Source organism: Zophobas morio, unplaced genomic scaffold (genome assembly GCF_036711695.1).
Source record: "Zophobas morio isolate AGI-343-1 ecotype UQ-CSIRO unplaced genomic scaffold, CSIRO_AGI_Zmor_V1 ptg000054l, whole genome shotgun sequence".
Taxonomy (NCBI): Eukaryota; Metazoa; Arthropoda; class Insecta; order Coleoptera; family Tenebrionidae; genus Zophobas; species Zophobas morio.
This window is the reverse complement of record NW_026972159.1, coordinates 557,978-585,747: the sequence shown is the minus strand read 5'-3', so window position 1 is coordinate 585,747 and position 27,770 is coordinate 557,978. Positions and strand designations below refer to the sequence as shown.

General features: G+C 30.7%; 2 protein-coding genes across 3 annotated transcripts in view; one reads left to right on the top strand and one right to left on the bottom strand.

Moving 5' to 3' along the window:
• Prom (prominin) overlaps positions 1-3,472 on the bottom strand; it is a 115,467-nt gene extending 111,995 nt beyond the window's left edge. Inside the window, exons 1-3 of the mRNA XM_064074524.1 lie at positions 3,295-3,472; positions 3,142-3,193; positions 2,954-3,071 (exon numbers count right to left, since the gene is read on the bottom strand). Of these exons, the coding sequence (XP_063930594.1) occupies positions 2,954-3,071; positions 3,142-3,193; positions 3,295-3,472 (348 nt within the window). The remainder of the gene's footprint in view (positions 1-2,953; positions 3,072-3,141; positions 3,194-3,294) is intronic.
• The window catches only part of LOC135142910 (trace amine-associated receptor 1), a 174,546-nt gene that overhangs the window by 9,790 nt on the left and 136,986 nt on the right, over positions 1-27,770 (top strand). The window lies entirely within an intron of this gene.

Below are 27,770 nucleotides of genomic sequence, written 5' to 3'. Positions count from 1 at the left end.
TTTTGGATTTTCCAGATTTTTTGGTTTTTCTAGATTTTTTGGATTTTCGTGATATTCCAAATTTTTGTTTTTTCCTAATTTTCCAGACTCTTGTTTTTCCAGATTTTCCAGATTTTCAAGATTTTCCAAATTTTTCAGGTTTTCCAGATTTTTCAAATGTTCCAGGTTTTCCAGTTTTTTTGGATTTTCCAGATTTTCCAAATTTTTTGGATTTGCCAGATTTTTTACAAGTTTTTTGTTTTTTCCTGATTTTCCAGACTTTTGTTTCTCCAGATTTTCCAGATTTTCAAGATTTTCCAAATTTTCCAGGTTGCCCAGATTTTTCAAATTTTCCAGGTTTTCCAGTTTTTTTTTTGATCTTCCAGATTTTCTAGATTTTTTTCGATTTTAAATAATTTCGGAGAACTTCGTATTTTTTTTTTGAATTTTAAAAATTTCTAGTGTTTTATTTTTAAAGAATCTTATGGTACGTGATATTTTTTTTACAGAATTTTACATTTTCCAGATTTTTTTAATTTTCCAGATTTTTGTTTTTTCTAATTTTTTTGATCTTCCAGATTTTATAAATTTTTTGGTTTTTCCAGATTCTTTGGATTTTTTAGATTTGCCAAATTTTTTGGATTTTTCAGATTTTCCAGATTTATTTGTTTTTCTAGATTCTCTGGATTTTCCAGATTTTTTGGTTTTTCCAGATTTTCCAGATTTTTTGTTTTTTCGCAATTTTTGGGTTTTTCCAGATTTTTTTGGATTTTCCAAAATTTCCAGATTTTTTGGATTTTTCATATTTTTCAGATTTTTTGGTTTTTTTAGATTTTCCATATTTTTTGGTTTTTCTAGATTTTTTGTATTTTCCAGATTTTTCAGATTTTCAAGATTTTCCAAATTTTTCAGGTTTTCCAGATTTTTCAAATTTTCCAGTTTTTCCGAAACTTTTTGAAAGAATTTTGAAGAATCTCAGGGACACATGAGAGCTTTTTTAAGAGTGATAAAAAATTTGAAGTATCTTGAAGGTGTTTTATTTCTGAAATAATCCCAGGGATTTTTTATTTTAACATAGAAGATTTTCTTACAGATAAAGATATAAACAGACTGAGTTGTTCATAGCTATAGGTAATGATATGACTTGTACGAAACATATTTTGTAACTACGTACTAATAAAGTTGTTTATTTATTTATTTATAAAGAAATTTAAAAATCTTGAAGAATCTTATTAAGAATTTGAAAAAATATCAGAAGTACCCGTGTTTTAAAAAAAATTTGTGATGTTTTATTTTTTCAAGAATCTCAGGGACATGATGCTTTGTTTAAGAAATTTAAAGAATTTTTATGTTTTTTTTTTAAATTGAAAGAATATTGAGGCACCCATGTTTTTTCTTAAGGTTTCTGATGCTCTATTTTTTAAGAATTTTGAAGAATCTTGAGCGTCTCTAGGGTTTTATTTTTAAAGACTCTCATGGCATGCGGTGTTTTTTTTTACGAAATGTTAAAGATTCTCAGGAGATCCGAAATTTTGTTTCTAGAATTTTGAAGACTTTCGGTTTACTTGGTACTTTTTAAAGAATTTTGAAGAACCTTGAGCACTTATTGTGTTCTATTTTTGACAGGCTTTGAATAAATCTCAGGGGCAATGATTTTTTTAAGGATTTTAAGGAAACCCGGTGTTTTTTTTTTGAAAGATTATGTTTTATTTTTGAACGAATTTTAATGAATTTTGGTGTTTTTTTTTAAGAATTTTGAAGAAAATTGAGATTTTCTAGGGTTCTATTTTTAAATACTTAATTTCAGAGCAGAAGATGTTTTTTTGCAAAATTTTAACGATTCTCAGGAGATCTCAAACTTTTTTAAAGAATTTTGAAAAATCTGGTGTTTAATTTTGAAAGCATTTTAAGGAATTTCAAAACCACAATGTTTTTTAAGAATTTTGCAGAATCTTTAGGAGTCTTTGGATTTTAGTTTTTAAAAGATTTTGAAGAATCTCAGGGGCACACGATGTTTTTTAAGGATTTGAAAGAATTTTGGAGGAACCAGTGTTTTTTTTGTAAAATTTTATAGAAATTTTTGGTGTCTCTAATGTTTTATTTTTGAATCAATTTTGAAGACTCCTGTGTTTTTTTTTTCAAGAATTTTGAAATATCTTGAAGACCTCTGGTGTTTTGTTTTTGAAAAAATCTCAGGGTCACAGTCTTATATAAGAAATTTAAAGAATTTTGAAGAATCTTAGAGAAACACGATGGTTTATTAAGAATTTAAAAGAATTTCGCACCCGGTGTTTTTCTTTTTGGAAGATTTTTTGGAGTTTCTGATTTGTTTATTTAATAAATTTTAAAGAATCTCGGAGAACCTGGTGTTTTTTTTAAGACTTTTAAAGAATCTCACAAACAATGTATTTTATTAAGAATTTTGAAGAAACGTGAGAACTCCCTGTTTTTTAATATTAAAAGGGTTTTAAAAAATCTAATCAATGCTTTTTTTAAAGAATTTGAAAGAATCTCAGAGAATTGTTTCTTTGAACAATTTTGAAGTATCTTGAACATCCCTGAAATATTTTAAAGAATTTCAGGAGACTTAGTATTTTTTAAAGAAATTTTAGGAATCTTGAGGAACCCCTTTTTATTTTAGAGAATTTTGAAGGCCTGTGATTTTTTTATGAAAGATTTTGAAAGAATTTTTATTGTATTTGGCGTTTTATTTTTGAATAAATTTTAAAAAAGAAGGACTTTTGGATAAAAATTTTAAAGAGTCTCGGAGGGACTCGTTTTTTTTTTTAATTTAAAAGATAAAAGAAATTTTAAAAGGTCTTGGAAGTTTCTAATGTTTTGTTAGAAAGAAATTGAAATGATCTGAGAGGCCCCTAGTGTTTGGTTTTTGGAAGTAGCTGAAAGAATCTTGAGGGCCCCTGTTGCTTTTTTTGTTTTATTCATATATAAATTAAAATATTTTGGAATATAGTACACAGCTATTCACTTTAGTTTCTAGTAGAATTAGTGTGACATCAGGTGCTCCGCAGGGCAACCACCTCGCTCCCGCCTGATTTTCCTTATTTGTCACCGACCTACACGCCCGCTGACGGCTAAAAAATCCCCGCTCAAAATTTAAAAGCGCGGCAATCCATAATGCGACTTCTCTTTAGACGAAAGTACTCCCAGCCCTTCTGCCACACATCTTCATAAATAACCCCCGCGCCGCCCCCATCTGGAGGCCATAAAAACTAGGGCAAAAGCGTTTGCGTGAAGTGTAGCTTCGGCATTATTCGCTCAGGGCGGAAACGACGGGTGACGACAAGCCCTACAAACAGGTCGCCTTAGGGCAGTAAATGATCCGCACCCCGCAACATTCGCAAGTACATCCCTTTTCCTCTTCACCTATCGTCACAACGTCGACTTCCTCCACATAAATAAGTCTTCGAACTACGTCGCCCATAAATTCCGTATATTTGAGGGATTTTTTGCACGTTAAAGGAATCGTCTCCATAAAGACGGAATAATGAAAGGGTTAGAGTTTCATCATCTTTTTCTAGGGCTGTTGTGCCCTATTCGACGAACAATATTTTTTGGTTTGTAAGCGATCGACCGAATTTCGGCGTTATAGAGAAGTGGCTGTTTTCGCTATTAGAATAATGGAGCTCTAAATCATTGGAAGTAGTTGAATGAGATATTGGAAGTTTTCTTATAAATCACGACGTTCTGGTGGATACCTCCGGGTTTGTTTTTTCTTGTAAAGTGAGTTTAATAGGAGTCAAAATAGAAAATAGTGAGAGCGAATTCTAGGAACAGGTTAAACGTTCTAATTTTTTATTTATTTCTTGTTTCGCTAAATATAAATCAGTGCTTCGATTCTCGCTCGTTGTTTATTGAGCGAAAATGTGGCGTCGATTTTTTTACTCCCTCGACTTATCCATAAAAATAAATCGCAGTAATGTATTTGTTCGTTTGTTGTTTACTAGGAAGCAAATTGCCTAATTGATTTTCCATTTATTTCGACTACGTCCCCGTATAATGCATGCACTATTCAAAATGGTGCTATATTTCTTTTAAATTTTCTGCTTCGAAACAAATGGCTGTGCCAGAGGAACGTGTTCACAGTTCCTTGATAAACCGTGAGACTAAATAGATTCTCCATTTCTGCCAACTTGAATAAATCGAAATTATTTAAAGGCGGATACCACAAAAAAAGCCATTTTTCTCGGTTGCCTTATTTACTTCTCGGGGGTGAATAAATGTAATTTTATGTACCGAAGGCTTTGTTTGGCGATCCTGATAATCGTGGCTGAGCCGAAGGGTTATTTATGGGTTTTGCGGTTTAGACAAAAAAACACAAATTAGAGGAATTAAGAACCGAGTTGAAATACAGATTCCAGATTTGTTGTTCTAAACTGATTTATTGCAGGACTTTCTAGAACAACTGGTAACGAAACACCGAAACAAAAATGCTGCGACGAGTTCTCGCAGTCGGGTTAGGAGCTTGTGACGAGGATAAGCACAACGTAAACAAACAAAATAGGGCTCGTTGCGTAGTAGATTCTCTGGTTTGAAATAATAAAGTCGTGACGGGGAGTCAGTGCTGAATTTTATAAAAACATCACAGAAAATTCCATCGAGGAACTCCTGGAAGATTTAGTTGAGAAGAAAATCGCGGTTTGTCACAACTTAAGGTAAACCGAAAACTTTTCCACACATATTGAGTCTCAGGATACTAATAATAATTTATAAACAGAAAAAACATGTATGTTAGAAAAAATATCTATTCAGAATTTTTTAATTTAAAATCGTACTCTTTTTTTAAGAATTTTGAAGAATCTAGAAGATCTAGTGTTTTATTTTTAAAGAATCTTACAATGTTTGTGTCTTATTTTTGAAAAGAATTTGAGGAATCTCAGGAGCACATAAAACCCTGTGTTTGTTTTTGTAGAATTTTGGAAAATCTTGAGGGCCCCGGATTTTTTGTTTTGAAAGATTTTTAAATAATCTCAGAAACACATTTGCTCTAAGTTTTGAAGAATTTTGGGGACTCCTTCTGTTTTTTTTTTTTGTAAGAGTTTGAAAAAAATTCAGGGACACTATGCTTTTTTTTAAGAATTTGAAACACCATTGGAAAACCCTTTGTTTCTTTGAAGATTTTTTAAGTAGTTTGAAGACCTTGGTGTTTTATTTTTGGACGAATCTTAGTTGACGTTCTAATTTTGACAAGATTTTAAAGAATCTCAAGAGCACACGATTGTTTTTTAATTTTTTTAAAACTTGTAAATAATTTTGAAAAATCTTACTTGATCTACTATTACTATTTTAAAGAATTTTTGAGAACCTTGAACACGTTTCAATCCCACACAATGTTTTTTTATTTTTTTTAAGAATATATGCAGTATGTCAGAGAACCTAGTGTTTTTTTTTTGAAGAATTTTGAAGAATTTTGGGGGCCCTGGGTTTTTTATTTTTGAAGGATTTTTAAAGAATCTCACAAACACGATGGTTTTTTAGAGTTCTAAAGAATTTTGAGGACTCCTTCTGCTTTAATTTTTAAAAAAAATTCAGGAACACACAATGCTTTTTTTTAAGAATTTGAAACACCATTAGAAAACTCTTTGTTTCTTTGAAGATTTTTTAAGTATTTTGAAGACCTTGGTGTTTTATTTTTGGCAGAATCTCAGTTGTAAGACTTGTAAATAATTTTGAATAATCTTACTTGATCGGGTATTTTAAAAAAATTTTTTAAAAAACCTTGAGCACGCCTTGTGTCTTATTTTTGACAAGATTTTAACAATATATATAGTATCTCAGAAACAGATTTTTAAAAGATCTCAGAAACACAAAATTTTTTTTTGAAGAATCTCGGTTGACGTGGTACTATTTTAAAGAATTTTTGAAAACCTTGAACACGTCTCAATCGCACACGATTTTTTTTAAATTTTTGTAAAGAATATATGCAGTATGTCAGAGAACCCACTGTTTTTTTTTTAAATTTTGAAGAATTTGTGGAGGCCCTGGGTTTTTTATTTTTGAAGGATTTTTAAAGAATCTCAGAAACACGATGTTTTTTTTAGAGTTTTAAAGAATTTTGAGGACTCCTCCTGTTTTAATTTTGTAAGAGTTTAAAAAAAATTCAGGGACACATAGTGCTTTTTTTTAAGAATTTGAAACACCATTGGAAAACCCTTTGTTTCTTTGAAGATTTTTTAAGTAGTTTGAAGACCTTGGTGTTTTATTTTTGGCAGAATCTCAGTTGACGTCCTACTTTTGACAAGATTTTAAACAGTTTCAAGAGCACACGATTGTTTTTTAATTTTTTTAAGACTTGTAAATAATTTTGAAAAATCTTACTTGATCTGGTATTTTTAAAAAAAATTTTAAAATACCTTGAGCACGCCTTGAGTCTTATTTTTGACAAGATTTTAACAATACATATAGTATCTCAGAAATAGATTTTTAAAAGATCTCAGAAACACAAAATTTTTTTTGAAGAATCTCGATTGACCTGGTACTATTTTAAAGAATTTTTGAGAACCTTGAACACGTCTCAATCGCACACGATTTTTTTTTATTTTTTTAAAGAATATATGAAGTATGTCCGAGAACCCAGTGTTTTTTTTTTTGAAGAATTTTGGGGGCCCTGGGTTTTTTATTTTTAAGGATTTTTAAGGAATCTCAGAAACACGATGTTTTTTTTTAGAGTTTTAAATAATTTTGAGGACTCCTTCTGTTTCAATTTTGTAAGAGTTTAAAAAAAAATCAGGGACACAGTGTTTTTTTTTTAAGAATTTGAAACACCATTGGAAAACCCTTTGTTTCTTTGAAGATTTTTTAAGTAGTTTGAAGACCTTGGTGTTTTATTTTTGGCAGAATCTCAGTTGACGTCCTGCTTTTGACAAGATTTTAAAGAGTCTCAAGAGCACACGATTGTTTTTTAATTTTTTTAAGACTTGTAAATAATTTTGAAAAATCTTACTTGATTTGGTATTTTTAAAAAATTTTTTAAAAAACCTTGAGCGCGCCTTGTGTCTTATTTTTGACAAGATTTTAACAATATGTATAGTATCTCAGAAATAGATTTTTAAAAGATCTCAGAAACACAAAATTTTTTGAAGAATCTCGGTTGACGTGGTACTATTTTAAAGAATTTTTGAGAACCTTGAACACGTCTCAATCGCACACGATTTTTTTTTTACTTTTTTAAAGAATATATGAAGTATGTCCGAGAACCCAGTGTTTTTTTTTGAAGAATTTTGGGGGCCCTGGGTTTTTTATTTTTAAGGATTTTTAAGGAATCTCAGAAACACGATGTTTTTTTTTAGAGTTTTAAATAATTTTGAGGACTCCTTCTGTTTCAATTTTGTAAGAGTTTAAAAAAAAATCAGGGACACATAATGCTTTCTTTTAAGAATTTGAAACACCATTGGGACACGCTTTGTTTCTTTGAAGATTTTTTAAGTAGTTTGAAGGCCTTGGTGTTTTATTTTTCGACGAATCTCAGCTGACGTTCTAATTTTGACAAGATTTTAAAGAATCTCAAGAGCACACGATTGTTTCTTAATTTTTTTAAGAATTGTAGGTAAATAATTTTGAAAGATTTTACTTGATCTGGTATTAAAAAAAATAATTTAAAAAACCTTGAGCGCGCCTGGTGTCTTATTTTTGACAAGATTTTAACAATATATATAGTATCTCAGAAATAGATTTTTAAAAGATCTCAGAAACACAAATTTTTTTTGAAGAATCTCGGTTGACATGGTACTATTTTAAAGGATTTTTGAGAATCTTGAACACGTCTCAATCGCACACGATTTTTTTTTTTTTTTTTAATGGGGGCCCTGGGCTTTTTATTTTTGAAGGATTTTTAAAGAATTTCAGAAACACGATGTTTTTTTTAGAGTTTTAAATAATTTTGAGGACTCCTTCTGTTTCAATTTTCTAAGAGTTTAAAAAAAAATCAGGGACACATAGTGCTTTTTTTAAGAATTTGAAACACCATTGGAAAATCCTGTGTTTCATTGAAAACTTTTTAAGTAGTTTGAAGACCTTGGTGTTTTATTTTTGGCAGAATCTTAGTTGGCGTCCTACTTTTGACAAGATTTTAAAGAATCTCAAGAGCGCACGATTGTTTTTTAACTTTTTTAAGACTTGTAAATAATTTGGAAAATCTTACTTGATCTGGTATTTTTAAAATTTTTTTTAAAAAACCTTGAGCGCGCCTGGTGTCTTATTTTTGACAAGATTTTAACAATATATATAGTATCTCAGAAATAGATTTTTAAAAGATATCAGAAACACAATTTTTTTTTTAAGTATCTCGGTTGACATGGTACTATTTTAAAGAATTTTTGAGAACCTTGAACACGTCTCAATCGCACACGAATTTTTTTAATTTTTTTAAAGAATATATGCAGTATGTCCGAGAACCCAGTGTTTTTTTTTGAAGAATTTTGAAGAATTTTGGGGGACCTGGGTTTTTTATTTTTGAAGGATTTTTGAAGAATCTTAGAAAAACGATGTTTTTTTTAGAGTTTTAGATAATTTTGAGGACTCCTTCTGTTTTAATTTTGTAAGAGTTTTAAAAAAATTGAGGGACACATAGTGCTTTTTTTAAAGAATTTGAAACACCATTGGAAAACCCTTTGTTTCTTTGAAGATTTTTTAAGTAGTTTGAAGACCTTGGTGTTTTATTTTTGGCAGAATCTCAGTTGACGTCCTACTTTTGACAAGATTTTAAAGAATCTCAAGAGCACACGATTGTTTTTTAATTTTTTTAAAACTTGTAAATCATTTTGAAAAATCTTACTTGATCTGGTATTAAAAAAAAAAAAATTAAAAAACCTTGAGCGCGCCTTGTGTCTTATTTTTGACAAGATTTTAACAATATATATAGTATTTCAGAAATAGATTTTTAAAAGATCTCAGAAATACAATTTTTTTTAGAGTTTTTAAAAATTTTGAGGACTTCTGTTTTAATTTTGTGAGAGTTTTTAAAAATTCATTGACACACGATTTTTTTTTAAGAATCTGAAAGAATATTGGAAAAATCGTTGAAACCTTGATGGTTTATTTTTGGAAGAATCTCAGTTAACTTGGTATTTTTTTAAAGACTTTTTGACAACCTTGAACACGCTTTGTATTCGACTTTTGAATAGATTTTAAAGAATTTCAGGAGCGCATGATTTTTTTAAGAATATGATGTACCTCAGAAAACTCTGTGCTTTTTTTGAAGAATTTTGGAAAATTTAGAGTGCCCCTATGTTTTTATTTTTGAAGGATTTTTAAAGAATCTCAGTTGACCTGATATGTTTTTAAAGAATTTTGAAAAACCTAGAGCACGCCTTGTGTCTTATTTTTAACAAGATCTTAAAGAATCTCAGCAGCACATGATTTTTTAGAAGAATATATATAGTGTCTTAGTAAACCCTGTTTTTTTCTAAGAATTTTGAAAAATTTTGAGGTCCCTCAGCTTTTATATTTTTCAAAGATTTTTAAAGAACCTCAGAAACACAACATATGTTTTGGAAGAATCTCGGTTGACATGGTATTTTTTTCAAGAAGTTTGAGAAACCTTTAGCACGCCTTGTGTCCTATTTTTGACAAGATTTTACAGAATCTCAGAAGGACATGATTTTTTATTAAGAATATATATATATAGAATCGTAGAAAATCTTGTGTTTTTTAAGAATTTTGAAAAATTTTGAGCCCCCCTCAGGTTTTATAATTTTGAAAAGATTCTAAAGAATCTCAAAAGTTCACGATTTTTTTTTTTAGTTTTTTAAGAATATATGCAGTATGTCAGAGAAAAACCAGTATTTTTATTTTAAGAATTTTGAAGTATTTTGAAGAGCCGGTAATATCTTATGAACGATTTTTGGGTGTCTAATGGTTGTTGAAAAAAAAACGCGGTTTGTCACAACTTCAGGTAAACCCAGAACACTAATAATCATACATTCTTTCTACAAACTGGCCTAAATGTCAGTAAACATTTAGATCTGAAATTAATAAACAGAAAAATTATTCATGCTACAAAAATATATGTTTAGGAATTTTCTGACTTTTTTAATTTAAAATCGCTAGAGGCCGATTTGCTCGAGCTGACGCAGAAATCTCGCACCTCCAAGCTCGAATTTCAGTTTCAGTTGATTAATTTTCAGTGAAACCAAGGACGCTATCGATCTTGATTGAAACAATATCGCTTAAACAAGCTATTGTATATTGTGAAAAAAAAAAAACTCAGAGACAATTTGTCAAAAAACTGGCTAATTTAAACGATCAAAATACCAAACACGCCCCACTTCACATAAACCACAACCCATCCATTGCAAAATTCACCGAATTATTCATATTATTATAACAAATAATTTACGTAGTTTATTACGCCATTCGCATGACTTCAAACAAAACTACATTGAACATTAACTCCGTTATTGCATTACCGTCAATACCGACCACTCGCACATCATGGACTAATCTGATTAAAAATTCTATCGCCGATAAAACTCTCCGTTTTATTAAAGCCGAAATTTTGATGGAAGCGCCCTGATCTACTTCGAGAAAAATAAATTTTAGGACTTATCAACCGATCTCAATTACAGGAAACCACCATCCCAAACAATCCAATCTTTATTACTTTCTTCAGCCGGATTTATTTCTTTGAGGTCAGTGCGACCAGATTCGGCTACTTTGGCCCATAAACTGGGGGATTTCTTAACTATTATTTATTTCGGACGCGCCCTTAAAACGCCACCCTAAACCGCTCCGAAAAATCTGCCTCACTCGGTGAAAATATGCCGTAAAAAACAGAAAAAGGTTAATTTAATTTTAATGTCGCAAAAAAACTGAGACGGACATAGAAAAAATTTTTAAGATACGAGACTGAAAACCGAACTTGGAAGCGCGAGTTTCTGCGTGTCAACTCGAACAAATCGACCTCTGGCAGTTTTAAATTTAAATTAAAAAATGTCAGAAAATCATCCGACCATAACTTGATTCCGTTTTTATTTTATCGTTAATAAGCTTGTTGTCGTCTGTTAATTAATAAATTTCATAAGCAACTGGCCATCAAAAGCTTTTGTCTGTTTATTAATCTCAGATCTGAATGTTTGTCTACATTTATGAAAGCTCGTCTCGGAAATTAGACTACTGATTATGACTTTAATGAAAGGAGCGCTTCTGCAAAGACATTATCAGGTCACTGATGAATACCGAAAATACATCTAGAGCAACGTGACTGCCCTGCGGAACACCGCCTCACCAAATAACCAAATAATCGAACTGAATATCTCTTGAGCTTTTTTCGCCCCCACGTAAACGAAAAACTCTGTTCTCGTTTAGTCTGGCTGATGAGGACATCGGCGTTAATTTGGAAGGAAAAGCCGATTAACTTGGTCATTTCGTCTCATAAACAAGCCATCAATATGCGGCGCGAGGTGCTAATTCTATCCAGGATTTTAATTTGCCACAGCTCGACACCGTGTTTCCACTTGCTCTCAGCGGAATTCCAGCAGGAATCGTCGCCCCAAAACAGCCACCTTATTTCGCAAAAATGCGGAGGTAATTAATCGAGATTGGAGAAATAGAGCGTGCTCTAAAATTTAATTTGAATCGCCGGCAAGGTATTTCGAGCAATATTTCTCGGATTTATGGGCGCGTTTACAATTCATAGATTTGCATGGCTGGCTGGAGCCCGATGTACGTATTTATGAGCTTAATCCGGTGAATATGTTTGTTAACACCTCGAGAATTACTCGAAGTTTAGTGTAATTATAATTAAAAGCGAAAGAAGTTTGAAGCTGGAACTCGGGGGCTGGTGGTTGAAATTCGGGCTAAATATTTAACATAGCGATTTCTGAAAAATCTAAAATGCAATAGTCGATCGAGCAACGTTATTTAGCGCGGAGTTTGTATTCATTTATTTGTTTTGCGTGTTTGTTCATCGATATTTGTTCAACACCCCAAACAAATTTCGCGTACGACGATATGTATTGAGGAAAGAGAGGAAAAGGATAAATAACTTCCTGTTTATGTAACGTAAAGTTTATTATAGGAGTGGAAAGCACAAAGTGGCGCTGCCCTTTTGATATCAAAATATAATTCCAGTTTGTTAGTTTTGGGGCTGTTTGCTAGCTACATACAACTATTTGTTTGTTTCTATGATTAATTAGAATGGTGTTGGTAAAAAATACCAGAAACCAGGAGATGTATTTATAAAATACAGCGTTATAACTGAAAAATTACTAGTATTCGTTTGTGAGTAAAACAACAGCGAATGTTTAAGAGCATTTTCGCATACATAATGATGTTTGTTTTATAAAATTTTGAGTTAGCTTATTATTTATTAACAACTCATTCTCGCGCATACCCTGAAAATAAACATTTGGGGAAGACAAACTAAGCTGAAAATTTTGTTGTATCAAAATATGTTTGCCAAACTAGGAAATGTAAAAGATGGTTGAAATATTAGTTTTTTTGAAAAAATTCTGTTAAGAAAATGGATTTTAAGAGAATTAACATTTCTGGAAATAAAGTCAAAATTCTGACACTAATTTCAATGTATGCAATTTTTGAAGAAATAACTCATACAAATATCTATCGATGAAAAACGCACAAATTAGGCTCAAATTTTGAACCCGAAGCGAAAAATTCATTAAATCAGGAATCAGAACTGTCTTTGGAAGAAAATGTAGCAGTTTTAGTACAGCTTGATGGGAAAAGCTAAACCAATATAAAACCATTTAAAAATCACTGAATTACCATTAAAAAAAGATAGAAAAAAGAAACGCAAAAACGTAAAAATTTTTAAATTTTGAAATAACTATTAACATTCAGAAATATATAAATCTGAATATTTGGAAGTCTGGGAAGCTTTAAAACGGGGAATTGAGACGCTTGAAAACCTCTGGAAACTCGGAAAAATTAGTGTATGTGAAATAAATTTGAACATCTGGAAATATAGCACTACGTAAATCTGAAAATACAGACACCTAAATATATGACATTCTAAAAGTTTTATAAAAATTTGGCATTCTGAAACCCTATAACTTGACCTGAGTACATGACCTGGGTATTTGAAAGGTGAAAATCCGGTAAAAAGTCTTCATCTGGTATAAATGTCTAGAAATTTTGAAATTTGGAAATATAGAAACAAAGCATTTTGAAAATTTGACCTCCATATTTCAAACCTGGAAATCTAGTAAATCTGATAATAATTGTCTAGAAATATAAAAACCATCATTCAGAAAACCTAGACAAGTTATGTGGAAAACCTGTGATTTGGAGAAATTACCTTTTTTGTTACAAATGACCATGAATTTGCTAATCTTGAGATCTAGAAATCTTTAAACCTGGAAACGGAGAAACCTTAACATCTAGAATTGATGACCTGACTTGTATATTTGGAAACGCAAATCCTGGGAGAATGACATGTATTAATAAATAAGCCTGAAAATATCATCTGCTGCAGTTCTAGAAGTTTCGAAATATTAAAACCTGACATTATGAAAATTTCACTTGACTTGAGCTAGACATTTAGAAACCTAGACATCTCAAAATGATCTCATTCCAAATAACTCTTTAAAAATTTGTAAACTTGAGAATCGAGAAGTCTTAAATCTGCAAGAAGAGAAATCTGAACATCTGCATTTTAGAAGTTTGACAATTTTGAAAATTGGTATTCCAAAATTCTAACTCGATCTGACCCGGACATTTGGAAATCTAGAAATCTCTAAAAGTAACCTCATCTGATATACCTAAGGGCTAAGAAATGTCCGAAAATAGACTTTTAAAAAATTTTAAACCTGGAATATGAGAAACCTGAAAATTTGTAATTTTAGAAACCTGATGGAAATACATAAAAAAACGTGTCGTTCTCAAAATCTGTCTCGAGAACATCTACACTTCTAAAAGTTTCGAAATATTAAAATCGAGAATTTTGAGAAACTGACTTGACCTGGAGTGGTTGTTTGGAAACCTAGAAATCTCAAAAATGGGTCCATGATATAAATTTCTACAAATTTGTAAACTTAGTAATCTAGAAATCTCTAAACTTGAAAGAAGAGAAGCCTAAATATCTGAATTCTAGAAGTTTAAAAATGTGAGACCCTAGTATTCTGAAAATCGGAAAATCTAGAAATTTGGGACATGTAATACCCATTAAAGTGCTCAGAAATTTGACCTGGATATTTGGAAACTTGGAAATCTCGAAAATAGGCTGATACAAAAATCTAGAAATTTGCAAATCCTTAAATCTGAGAGTAGAGAAGCCTGAACATTTGAATTCTAAAAGTTTGAAATGTAAAAAAAAAACCGCATGGACTTTGAAAACCTAGAAATCTGGTGCAAATGGCTAGAAATTTGGTGATCTGGAAATCTTGACCTTACTTGGATATTGAAACCCTAGAAATCTAATCCATGTTGCTTAAAATTTGGAAATCTGGAAACCTGGTAATATTTAAACCAGAAAATTGAGAAACCTGAACTTCTGCAACTGTAAAAGCCTAGAAATATAAAAACGCGTCATTCTCAAAACCTGTGTTAACCTGACGGAAATCTGAGAATCCATAACCTGGGCAAATGCCAACGCTTGATAAAGGTGTCTAGAAATTTGAACGTCTAGAGTTCCAGAAATTGAGAAATAGTAAAACTTAGCATTTTGAGAAACTAGCTTGATCTAAGCTGGATATTTGGGAACCTGGAAATTTCGAAAATAGATTTATCTGACATGTAAATATGTAGAAATTTGTAAATCTGGGCAACTAAAAATCTTTAAATTTGAAAGTAAAGAAGTTTGAACATCCGCATTCTAGAAGTTTGAAAATGTGAAAACCTGGTATTCTGAAAATCGGATTATACCTTACCTAGACATTTAAAAACCTAGAAATCTGGAAAAGTGACCAGAATTTGGAAATCTAGAATTCTCTAAACCTGGAAATTGAGAAACTTAAACGTCTGCAACTTTAGAAAAGTGGAAATATAAAAATATGGAAACCAAAATCCTAGGAAAATTACATCACTGGAAAAAGAGTTTTAGAAATTTGGACGTCTAGAGTCCTAGAAATTTCGAAATATTTGTACCTAGCATTTTGAAAAGCTCACTTGACCTGAACTGGATACTTGGAAACCTGGAAAGAGACTGATATAAAAATCTAGAGATTTGCAAATCCGAGAATCTGGAAATGCTTAAATCTCAGAGTAAAGAAGCCCGAACATCTGAATTCTAGAAGAAAATCTGTTATTCTGAAAATCGATCTAGACCTGACTTGGACTTTCAAAATTAAAAGTCTGATGCAAGTGGCTAAAAATTTGGAAACCTGGAAATCTCCGGACATTTGAAAAAAGTCTTGGGAAATTTGAAGATCTGCAGTTCTAGAACTTTCGCAATATTAAACCTAGCATTTTGAGAAACTGACTTGGCCTGAGCTGGATATTTGGGAACCTGGAAATCTCGAAAATAGGATCATAAATATCTACAAATCTTCAAGTTTGAAAGTGAAGCCTGAACTTCTGAATTCTAGAATTATGTAAATGTTAAAACCTTATATTCTAAAAATGTAACTCGATCTGATCCGGATATTTGGAAACCTAGAAGTGGGAAAATGACATCGTTTAAAAAAGATGTCTAGAAATTTGAACGTCTAGGGTTTTAGAAGTTTCAATATTAATACCTAGCATTTTCAGAAATTAACTTGACCTGACCTGGATATTTGGAAACCTGGAAATCTCGAAAATAGGCTGATACAAAAATCTAGAAATTTGCAAATCCTTAAGTCTGAGAGTAGAGAAGCCTGAACATTTGAATTTTAAAAGTTTGAAATGTAAAAAAAATACCGCTTGGACTTTGAAAACCTAGAAATCTGGTGCAAATGGCTAGAAATTTGGTGATCTGGAAATCTTGACCTTACTTGGATATTGAAACCCTAGAAATCTAATCCATCTTGCTAAAACTTTGCAAAATCTGGAAATCTGGTAATATTTGATCCAGAAAATTGAGAAACCTGAACTTCTGCAACTGTAAAAGCCTGAAAATATAAAAACGCGTCATTCTCAAAACCTGTGTTGACCTGACGGATATCTGAGAACCCATAACCTGGGCAAATGCCAACACTTGAAAAAGCTGTCTAGAAATTTGAACGTCTAGACTTCTAGAAATTGAGAAATAGTAAAACTTAGCATTTTGAGAAACTAGCTTGATCTAAGCTGGATATTTGGGAACCGGGAAATTTCGAAAATAGGTTTATCTGACATGTAAATATGTAGAAATTTGTAAATCTGGGCATCTAAAAATCTTTAAATTTGAAAGTAAAAAAGTTTGAACATCTGCATTCTAGAAGTTTGAAAATGTGAAAACCTGGTATTCTGAAAATCGGATTATACCTTACCTAGACCTTTAAAAACCTAGAAATCTGGAAAAGTGACCGCATCTCATAGACGTGCCCAGAATTTGGAAATTTAGAATTCTCTAAACCTGGAAATTGAGAAACTTGAACATCTGCAACTTTAGAAAAGTGGAAATGTAAAAACATGGAAAGCAAAATCCTAGGAAAATTACATCACTGGAAAAAGGGTTTTAGAAATTTGGACGTCTAGAGTCCTAGAAATTTCGAAATATTTGTACCTAGCATTTTGAAAAGCTGATTTGACCTGAACTGGATACTTGGAAACCTGGAAATAGACTGATTAAAAAATCTAGAGGTTTGTCAATCTAAGAATCTGGAAATTCTTAAATTTGAGAGTAGAGAAGCCTGAACATCTGCATTCTAGAAGAAAATCTAGACCTGACTTGGAATTTCAAAATTAAAAATCTGATTGCAGGTGGTTAAAAATTTGAAAACCTGAAAATCTCTGGACATTTGAAAATCCAAAGTCCTGGGAAATTTGATGATCTGCAGTTCTAGAATCTTCGCAATATTAAACCTAGCATTTTGAGAAATTGACTTGGCCTGAACTGGAAATCAACCTGGAAATCTCGAAAATATGCTCGTTTGATATAAAAATCTACAAATCTGTAAATCCGGGAATCTGAAAATCTTTAAATCTGAAAATGAGGCCTTGAACTTCTGAATTATAGAATTATGAAAATGTACAAACCTAGTATTTTAAACGTAACTCGATCTAATCCGCATATTTGGAAAGCTAGAAATCTCTAAAAGTAGCCTCATTTTAGATAATTGTTGAGAAATTTCGGAATCTGAAAATTTAGAAATTCTTAAAATCGGAAAATGAGAACCCTGAACTTTAGAAGTCTGGAAATATAAAGACGTGTTTTTCTCTAAATCTGTTCTGACCTGACATGGATATCTCAAAAATCAAAAGTTAGGAAAATGACATGACTTTATAGAAGTGGCTAGAATTTTGAATATCTACATTTCTAGAAGTTTCGAAATATTAAAACTTAGCATTTTGAGAAACTGACTTGACTTGAGCTGGATATTTGGAAACATGAAAATCTCAAAAATAGACCCATCTGATATAAATATCTAGAAGTTTGTAAATCTGGGAATATAGAAATCTCTAAATTTGATAGTAGAGAAACCTAATTATCTGAATTCTAGAAGTTTGAAAATGTCAATACCTGGTATTCTGAAAATGGGATTCGACCTGATTTGGACATTTGGAAACCTAGAAATCTGGGGAAGTGACCTCATCTCATAAAACGGCTCAGAAATTTGGAAATCTAGAAGTCTTTAAACCTGGAAATTGAGAAACCTGAGCATCTGCAACTTAAAAGTGGAAATATAAAAATGTGTTCTCAAAACCGGTCCTGACCTCACATGGATATCTAAAAACCAAAATCCTGGGAAAATGATATCGCTTGAAAAACATGTCTAGAAATTTGAACATCTAGGGTTTTTGAAGTTTCAATATTAATACCTAGCATTTTCAGAAATTAACTTGACCTGACCTGGATATTTGGAAACCTGGAAATCTCGAAAATAGGCTGATACAAAAATCTAGAAATTTGCAAATCTGGAAATCCTTAAATCTGAGAGTAGAGAAGCCTGGACCTCTGAATTCTAGAAGTTTGAAACGTAAAAAAACTGTCTGGACTAGAGAAACCTGAACATCTGCAAGTTTAGAAACCTGGAAATATAAATGAATATTTGGAAGCGTGGACATCTCGAAAATAGGCTGATATAAAAATTCAGAGATTTGTAAATCTTGGAATCTGGAAATCCTTAAATCTGACAGTAGATAATCTTGAACATCTGAAGTCTAGAACTTTGAAAATGTGAAAAACTGCTATTCTGAAAATCGGACTCGACCTGACTTGGATATTGAAACGCTAGAAATCTGATGCAAGTTGCTAGAAATTTGGAAATCTGGAAATCTGGAAATATTTAAACCAGGAAGTTGAGAAACCTGAACATCTGCAACTTTAGAAGTCTAGGTAGAAATATAAAAAATTTGAACATCTACAGTGCTAGAAGATTCACAATAATTTTGAGAAAGTTACTTGACCTGAGCTGGATATTTGGAAACCTGGAAATCTGTAAAATAGGCGCATCTGATATAAATATCTTTAAATTTGTAAATCTGAAAATTTAAAAATCTTTAAATCTGAAAGTAAAGAACTTCGGAATTTTAGAAGTTTGAAAATATAAAAACCTGGTATTTTGAAAATCAGGTTCGAACTGACGTTGGAATCCTGGAAATCTGGGAAAGTAGGAAAGTCAGAAAAGCTATAAATTATTACGTTATTAGTCGAAATAATACACGAAACAATGTTTGAAATAGGTTTTGTGTTTTTAAAATTATACACAAATGAGAATTTAAAGTTGTATTCATATAAATTGCACTCCAAGTTCCTTACACTCTTTTTTACCTCTGTCGATAAAAAGTGTCTCCTCTGTCTTTTTACGCTCCAAAAAATAAAAATTTCACAGACCAATTTAGCAAATGTAAACCGATTAATAATTTACCTCCATCGCAAAAGTCCCCATTTCATTCCGAATTTCAGTCACGCCGCCCAACCAGCTATCGAAAAATTCATCCCTCTTGTTCGCAGTTGTCTGAAAAACTATCTCCCTGTCAGCTCGACCTAATAATCAGACGATTGTTGCATCCCCGACATCCAATATAATCTCATCTTTCCCGATATTCTCGTCTAAACTTTCAACCCTGTCACGTGCGACGCCGTCTCCCAGTTACAGCCGCCGCAATACCCAGCCAATTGCCACAAATATAGCAACACCCGATGGCCGCAGCCACGCCACCATCACTTATTTAGCCACATCTGCATTTTTTAGCCAAGTCAATACCAGAACCGATTTATAATTCACGCATTTGCACCCGAATGGAACCTCCGCTTAACATTCGAATATAATGAAGTTTCCCAGAAGGCGAGAAGTTGATTTCCGCATTTTCCGCCAAGAAAACGATTTTGCAATTGCTGCTCTAAGTGAGTTATCCTCCAGACGCACTTTTCAGAATGCAATTGTTTAGGTTATCGATTATTCACTATGACAAATATTTCTCTTAGGTTATATTAATATTAATATTAATAACACAAGTTTAATAATAATATTGTCGAGGAAGATTTAAACTGGTTTAAAGCGGGGGCGGCGGAAGGGTTGTGTTTTCGTTTGAGTGTCAGACGTTTGCTTACATTTCTCGACTATTTATCATATCTATTGAGTTGGAACCTCAAAGAGAGGGGCGCACATATTGAGATTGAAGTGTCAGAAACATGATATGAGTCGTGTTGGGGAGGAATCTTTTATGGCGGCGTCCGGAGAACTTCCCCAGAAAGTTGTTTGAAATTTTATTTTAATTTTTTTGTGAGTGCATTATTGTCCGCGAGGAGAGCGACAAGGGTTTCCGTTTTTTTTTTTAAATAAGCACTTTCGAACAGCCGGCTACCTTTAACGTAATTCAGGCACATGCTGTAGTCGTTACATTTTGCAATAAAACACACACTTTTGTGTTATTATAAGTGTTACGGCGAAAATAAGCGCAGATTCGTTATTCTGAGAAGGTTTCCGCAAAGAATGATTCATTTTAGGACCGAGTTGTAAAAATATTAATTTATAAGCACAGATTTATGGCACTGAGAAAATTTCGATAGATTTTGAGGTCGATTGAAACAATTTATTTTTGTTTGTAAATTGTTTGAAGCGAAGGTATAACATTTTAATTTTTAAAATGTTTATTTCATAATTAATGACAAAATTTATTTTCAAAAATAACAATAGTTTTGTAAAAAATTTAGTAAGAGAGTGGAAAATTTTCAAAGTCATTTAAATAACTTAAATTTTTTGTCGTAAAATGGTGGAGGCGCCGGGATAACAATTAATTTTAAAAATATTTATTTCATTTATATTGAGAAAATTTTTCATAAGGATTTAGTGCATTTTTGAAGTAGCTTAACATTTGAGAAAATGAATAAAACAACTGGAGATCTCAGTTACTTCTTTTCGGGTTCATTTTGTACTATTAATAAACACAGATTCGCGGTACTAACAAACTCCTGAATAATTTGGTAACTTTGAGGTCGATTGAAACAATTTTATTTTTGTTTATAAATTGTTTGAGACGCTGAGAAAACAATTTAATTTTTAAAATGTTTATTTCGTAAATGATGAGAAAATTTATCCACAAAAATAAAAACAGATTTGTAGAAAATTTATTAGACCTTAGGCCTTAGTTTTTAGTCCTTCTTCCTTCGTTCTTCGTCCTTCGACCTTAGTCCTTAGTCCTTAGTCCTTAGTCCTTCGTCCTTGGTCCTTAGTTCTTCGTCCTTCGTCTTTAGTCCTTAGTCCTTCGTCTCGAAAACTATCATTTTTCATTTTATTGATTTTGGAAAAATTGTTAGAATTTTCGAAGAAATCAATCTTAAAATAACTTCTACAAGGGGGAATCTACAAAAAAAAAACGCAATGAGGTGACTTTATTATAATAAATTGTCAATGATCCCAGACGAAGGTTTTCGAAAATTAATAAATTTTCGTTACACATTTTAACGATTTTAGAATATTCGGAGAAATGAACCTGAAAATAACTTCCACAAGATCAAATCTATAGGAAAATGTGTTTAAGTAATTTCCGAAGGGTTCTCAAAAAAGGTGAAAATGTCATACGACTTGAAAAATTGAGATTTTTGAAAAGTTTGCCAAAAAATCGTCAAAAAATTCTAGAATATAGATTCCGAAGAGCTGATTCAAAGAACATAATGCATCAATAGTACTGGACTAAAATTCTCGAAATATTCCCTCTTACAATAATTTTTTTAAAAAATTATAAAAATTGTCATATTTCATTTTGGCGAATCTGGCAAAATAATAGAAATTTTATAAAAAATTAAGCCGAAAATCAGTTCAGGAAATCGAAATTTTCAAGAAAATCTCTTTTGGTAATTTTCGAGGATGCTGGTAAAAGATCAAAAATTTCATAAAAAAGGAAAACTGAAAAATTAAGAATTTTGAAAAGTTTTATAAAAATCCTCAAAAAATTATTTGGGAACGGTTGTCGACAAGCTGATTCGAAAAATATTACGTGTGCACTAATAAGAATAATCGTACCAAGTTTTCTAAATATTCGACTTGAAAATGAAATTTTATAATATTTCGAAAATTATTATTTTTCATATTATCGATTTTGGAAAAACTGTTCGAATTTTCGAAGAAGCTGAATATAACTTCTATAAGATGAAATCTACAAGAAAATGTATTTAAGTAATTTCCGAAGAGTTCTCGAAAAAGGCCAAAAATGTCATATGAACTGAAAAATTGAGATTTTTGAAAAGTTGCCCAAAAATCGTTAAAAAATTCTGAGGTATGTATTCGAAAAACATAATGTGTTAGGGGTATTGGACCAGGATTTTCGAAATATTCGCTTAAAGTCAAAATTTAAAAATTATAAAAATAGTCAAATTCCATTTTGGCGAAAAATCGTAAATTTGGGGTATATATTCGAAAAACATAATGTGTTAATGATATTGGACCAAAATTCTCGAAATTTTCGCTTAAAGTCGAATTTTTTAAAATTATAAAAATAGTCTAATTTTATTTTGGCGATTCTGGAAAAATGGTAGAAATTTTCGAAGAAATGAAGCCAAAAATGACTCGTGGAGGTTGAAATTTTCAAGAAAATCTTTTTAGGTAATTTTGGAGGATGCTTGTAAGAAGATGAAAATCCTAAAAAATTCTGGGAAGGACCGCGACGACAGACCAAGATTTTCCAAAAAATCGTTTTTAAACTCAAATTTCTAAAAATAATAAAAATTGTCATATTTCAATTTATCGATTTTGAAAAAATGGTGGAAATCTTCTAAGAAATGAAGCCAAAAATAACTTGTGGAGTTCGAAATTTTCAAGAAAATCTCTTTAAGTAAGTTTCGGAGATGCTCAAAAAAGGTCAAAATTCTCAAAAATTCTGGGACATAGATCTCGATGAACACTTACTTCATTTTGGTGTTTCTGGAAAAATGGTAGAAATTTTCTAAGAAATGAAGCCAAAATCACTTATGAAGGTTGACATTTTCAAGAAAATCTGTTTTGGTAATTTTCAAGGATGTCAAAAGAAGGTCAAAATGGTCAAAAAATTTTGGTATCTTGATCTCGACGAACTAATTTCCAGTTTTTGAAATATTCGCTTTTAAAGTAAACTTTTTAAAAATTATAGTAATAGTGATATTTTCATCGACTTTGGCAACAGGGTAGAAATTTTCTAAAAAATTAAGCCAAATGTAGCTTCAGGAAGTCGAAATTTCCTAGAAAATCTCTTTCTAAAAATTATCATATTTCATTTTGCCGATTCTGGAGAAATGGTTGAAATTCTCGATAAAATGAAACTAAAAACAACTTCTGGAGGTAGAAATTTTCAAAAAAATTTCTTTAGGAAGTATCGAAGATGCTCGAAAAGAAGGCAAAAATTTCATAACGCGGAACATTGAAAAATTAAGATTTTTGAATAGTTAAATTTTTAAAACTTCTGAAGGTCGTCAGATTTGATTTTGGCGACTCTAAAAAAATCGTACAAATTTTATAAGAAATGTGTAGTAATGATTTTTACTTAAAACGCGTTTTTCTCGCTAATTTGTGGAAGTATGCTAAAAATAACCCGGAATTCGTGGTCTTGCGAAATTTCTGAAGTCACTGACAATTTTGAGGGCGATTGAAACAATTTTATTTTTGTTTGTAAATTGTTTGAAGCGAAGGTATAACATTTTAATTTTTAAAATATTTATTTCATAATTAATGAGAAAATTTATTCACAAAAATGACAATAGTTTTGTAAAACATTTCGGAAGAGAGTGGAAAATTTTCAAAGCCATTTAAATAACTTAAATTTTTTGTCGTAAAAAGGTGGAGGCGCCGGGATAACAATTAATTTTAAAAATATTTATTTCATTTATATTGAGAAAATTTTTTACAAGGATTTAGTGCATTTGTAAAATAGCTTAACATTTGAGAAAATGAATAAAATAACTGGAGATCTCAGTCACTTCTTTTCGGGTTCATTTTGTACTATTAATACGCTAAAAATAAACACAGATTCGCGGTACTAACAAAATCCTGAATAAATGATGAGAAAATTTATCCACAAAAATAAAAATTGATTTGTAGAAAATTTATTAGACCTTAGACCTTAGTTTTTAGTCCTTCTTCCTTCGTCCTTCGCTCTTTGTCCTTAGTCCTTAGTCCTTAATACTTAGTCCTTCGTCCTTAGTCCTTAGTCTTTAGTCTTTAGTTCTTAGTTCTTAGTCCTTAGTCCTTAGTCCTTAAACCTTTGTCCTTAATCTTTAGTCCTTGGTCCTTCGTCCTTCGTCCTTACTCCTTCGTCCTTCGTCTTTAGTCCTTAATCCTTAGTCTCGAAAACTTTCATTTTTCATCTTATCGATTTTGGAAAAATTGTGAGAATTTTCGAAGAAATCATTCTGAAAATAACTTCTACAATGGGGAATCTACAAAAAAAATCTCAATGAGGTGATTTTAATATAATAAATTGTCAATGATCCCAGACGAAGATTTTCGAAAATTAATAAATTTTCGTTAGAAATTTTAACGATTTTAGAAAAACTCTTGGAATATTCGGAGAAATGAACCTGAAAATAACTTCCACAAGATCAAATCTTTAGGAAAATGTGTTTAAGTAATTTCCGAAGGGTTCTCAAAAAAAGGTGAAAATGTCATACGACTTGAAAAATTGAGATTTTTGAAAAGTTTGCCAAAAAATCGTCAAAAAATTCTAGAATATAGATTTCGAAGAGCTGATTCAAAGAACATAATGTATCAATAGTACTGGACTAAAATTCTCGAAATATTTCCTCTTACAATAAATTTTTTAAAAAATTATAAATATTGTCATATTTCATTTTGGCGAATCTGGCAAAATAATAGAAATTTTATAAAAAATTAAGCCGAAAATCAGTTCAGGAAATCGAAATTTCCAAAAAAATTATCTTTTGGTAATTTTCGAGAATGCTCGAAACAGATAAAAAATTTCATAAAGAAGGAATTCTGAAAAATTTAAGATTTTGAAAAGTTGCCTAAAAATCGTCAGAAAATTATTTGGGAAATAGTTTTCGACTAACTGATTCAAAGAATATAATGTGTGGACTATTAAGAATAATCAGAAAATTTTTTGCAAAATTCGATCTGAAAATGAAATTTTGGAGTATCTCGAAAATTATCATTTTCAATTTTATCAATTCTGGAAAAATTGTTTGAATTTTCAAAAAAATAAAGCTGAAAACAAGTTCTACAAGTCGGAATCTACAAAAAAGTCATCTCAACGAGTTGATTTGATTAATAGAATATGTTGATGCTTGCAGACGAAGATTTTCGAAAATTCGATTTTATAACAAATTTCTTAAATACCTCATACATTTTCTTTTTACATTTTATCTATTTTAGAAAAACTTTTGGAATTTTCGACGAAATCAAGCCCAAAATAACTTTTACAAGACAAAATTTACAAGAAAATATCTTTAAGTAATTTCCGCAGGGTTCTCAAAATAGGCCAAAAATGTCACACGAACTAAAAAATTGAGATTTTTTAAAAGTTGACAAAAAATCGTCGAAAAATTCTGGGGTATAGATTTCGACGAGCTGATTCGAAAAACATAATATATTAATGGTACTGGACCAAAATTCTCGAAATATTCGCTTTCAAAGTCAATTTTTTTTTAAATTATAAAAATTGTCATTTTTCATTTTATCGATTTTGGAAAAATTGTTAGAATTTTCGAAGAAATCAATCCGAAAATAACTTCTACAAGGCGGAATTTACAAAAAAAATCTCAGTGATCTGAATTGATTAAAATAAATTGTTAATGATCCCAGACGAAAATTTTCGAAAATTAATAAATTTTCGTTACACATTTTAACGATTTTAGAAAAACTCTTGGAATATTCGGAGAAATAAACCCGAAAATAACTTCTACAAGGTCAAATATGTAGGAAAATGTGTTTAAATAATTTCCGAAGGATTCTCGAAAAAAGTGAAAATGTCATACGATTTGAAAAATTGAGGTTTTTAAAAAGTTTGCCCAAAAATCGTCAAAAAATTCTAGAATATAGATTTCGAAGAGCTGATTCAAAGAACATAATGTATTGATAGTACTGGACTAAAATTCTCGAAATATCCCCTTTTAAAATAAATTTAAAAAAAAATTATAAAAATTGTCATTTTTCATTTTGGCGATTCTGGCAGAATAGTAGAAATTTTATAAGAAATGAAGCTGAAAATAACTTCAGGATGTCCAAATTTCCAATAAAATCTCTTTTGATAATTTTCGAAGATGCTCGAAGAAGATTAAAAATTTTATCAAGGGGAATACTGAAAAATTAAGAATTTTGAAAAGTTTTCTAAAAATCCTCAAAAAATGATTTGGGAATAGTTGTCGACGAGCTGATTCATAAAATATTACGTGTGTACGAATAAGAATAATCGGACCAAGTTTTCTAAATATTAGATTTGAAAATGAAATTTTATAATATTTCGAAAATTATTATTTTTCATTTCATCGATTTTGGAAAAATTGTTCGAATTTTCGAAGAAATCAAGGTGAATATAACTTCTACAAGATGAAATCTATAAGAAAATGTTTGTGTTTAAGTAATTTCCGAAGAGTTCTAAATGGCCAAAAATGTCATATGAACTGAAAAATTGAGATTTTTGAAAAGTTGCCCAAAAATCGTTAAAAAGTCCTGAGGTATATATTCGAAAAACATAATGTGTTAAGGGTATTGGACCAAGATTTTCGAAATAATCGCTTAAAGTCAATTTTTAGAAATTATAAAAATGGTCAAATTTCATTTTGGCGATTCTGAAAAAATGGTAGAAATTTTTAAAGTCAATTTTTAGAAATTATAAAAATGGTCAAATTTCATTTTGGCGATTCTGGAAAAATGGTAGAAATTTTCGAAGATATGAACCCAGAAATGACTTGTGGACGTTGAAATTTTCAAGAAAATCTCTTTAGGTAATCTTGGTAGGGATGCTTGTAAAAAGGTGAAGATCCTAAAAAATTCTGGGAAGGACCTCAACGAAAGAGCAAGATTTTCGAAAAATTCGTTTTTAAAGTCAAATTTCTGAAAATTATAAAAATTGTCATATTTCAATTTTCCGATTAAATTTTCAAAAAATCTCTTTAAGTAATTTTCGGAGATGCTCAAAGAAGGTCAAAATTCTCAAAAAATTCTAGATCTCGACGAAATCTTACTTCATTTTGGTGTTTCTGAAAAAATAGTAGAAATTTTTTAAGAAAAGAAGCCAAAATCACCTATGGAGGTTGTCATTTTCAAGAAAATCTTTTTAGGTAATTTTCAAGGATGTCAAAAGAAGGTCAAAATGGTCAAAAAATTTTGGTATCTTGATCTCGACGAACTAATTCCTAGTTTTTGAAATATTCGCTTTTAAAGTAAACTTTTTAAGAATTATAAGAATAGTGATATTTTCGCCAATTTTGGCAACACGGTAGAAATTTTCTGAAAAACTAAGCCAAATGTAACTTCAGGAGGTCGAAATTTCCTAAAAAATCTCTTTCCAAAAATTATCATATTTCATTTTGCCGATTCTGGAAAAATGGTTGAAATTCTCGATAAAATGACTTCTTTTCAAAAAAATTTCTTTTGGTAATATCGAAGACTCTCGAAAAGAAGGCAAAAATTTCGTAAGGCGGAACATTGAAAAATTGAGATTTTTGAATAGTTGGATTTTTAAAACTTCTGAAGGTCGTTAGATTTGATTTTGGCGTCTCTAAAAAAAATCATACAAATTTTATAAGAAATGAAGCTGAAAATAACTTCGGGAGGTCGAAGTTTCCAAGAAAATCTCTGTTGGTAATTTTCGAGGGTGCTCGAATAAAGATGCAAAAGTTTCATTGAAAAATTAAAATTTTCGAAAATTCTATAAATTGCCATATATCATTTTGGCACTTCTAGAAAATTGGTAGAAATTTTAAGGGTTTAGTGTATTTTTAAACAAGTTAACATTGGAGAAAAATAATAAAACTAGTCGAGATTTCAACCGCTTTTAGGATCGATTGTGTACTACTAATTTTTACTTAAAACGCGTTTTTCTCGATTATTTGTGAAAGTATGCTAAAGATAACCCGGAATTCGTGGTCTTGCAAAATTTCTGAAGACACTGACAATGTTGAGGTCGATTGAAACAATTTTATTTTTGTTTGTAAATTGTTTGAGACACCCATATAACAATTTAAATTTTAAAATGTTTGTTTCATAATGATGAAAAAATTTATCTACAAAAATAAAAATAAATTAGTAGAAGATGTTTGAAGGGATTGGAGTCCATGGAACAGTATATTTAGCAATTAAAGTACTTAAATATTTATTTTTTAG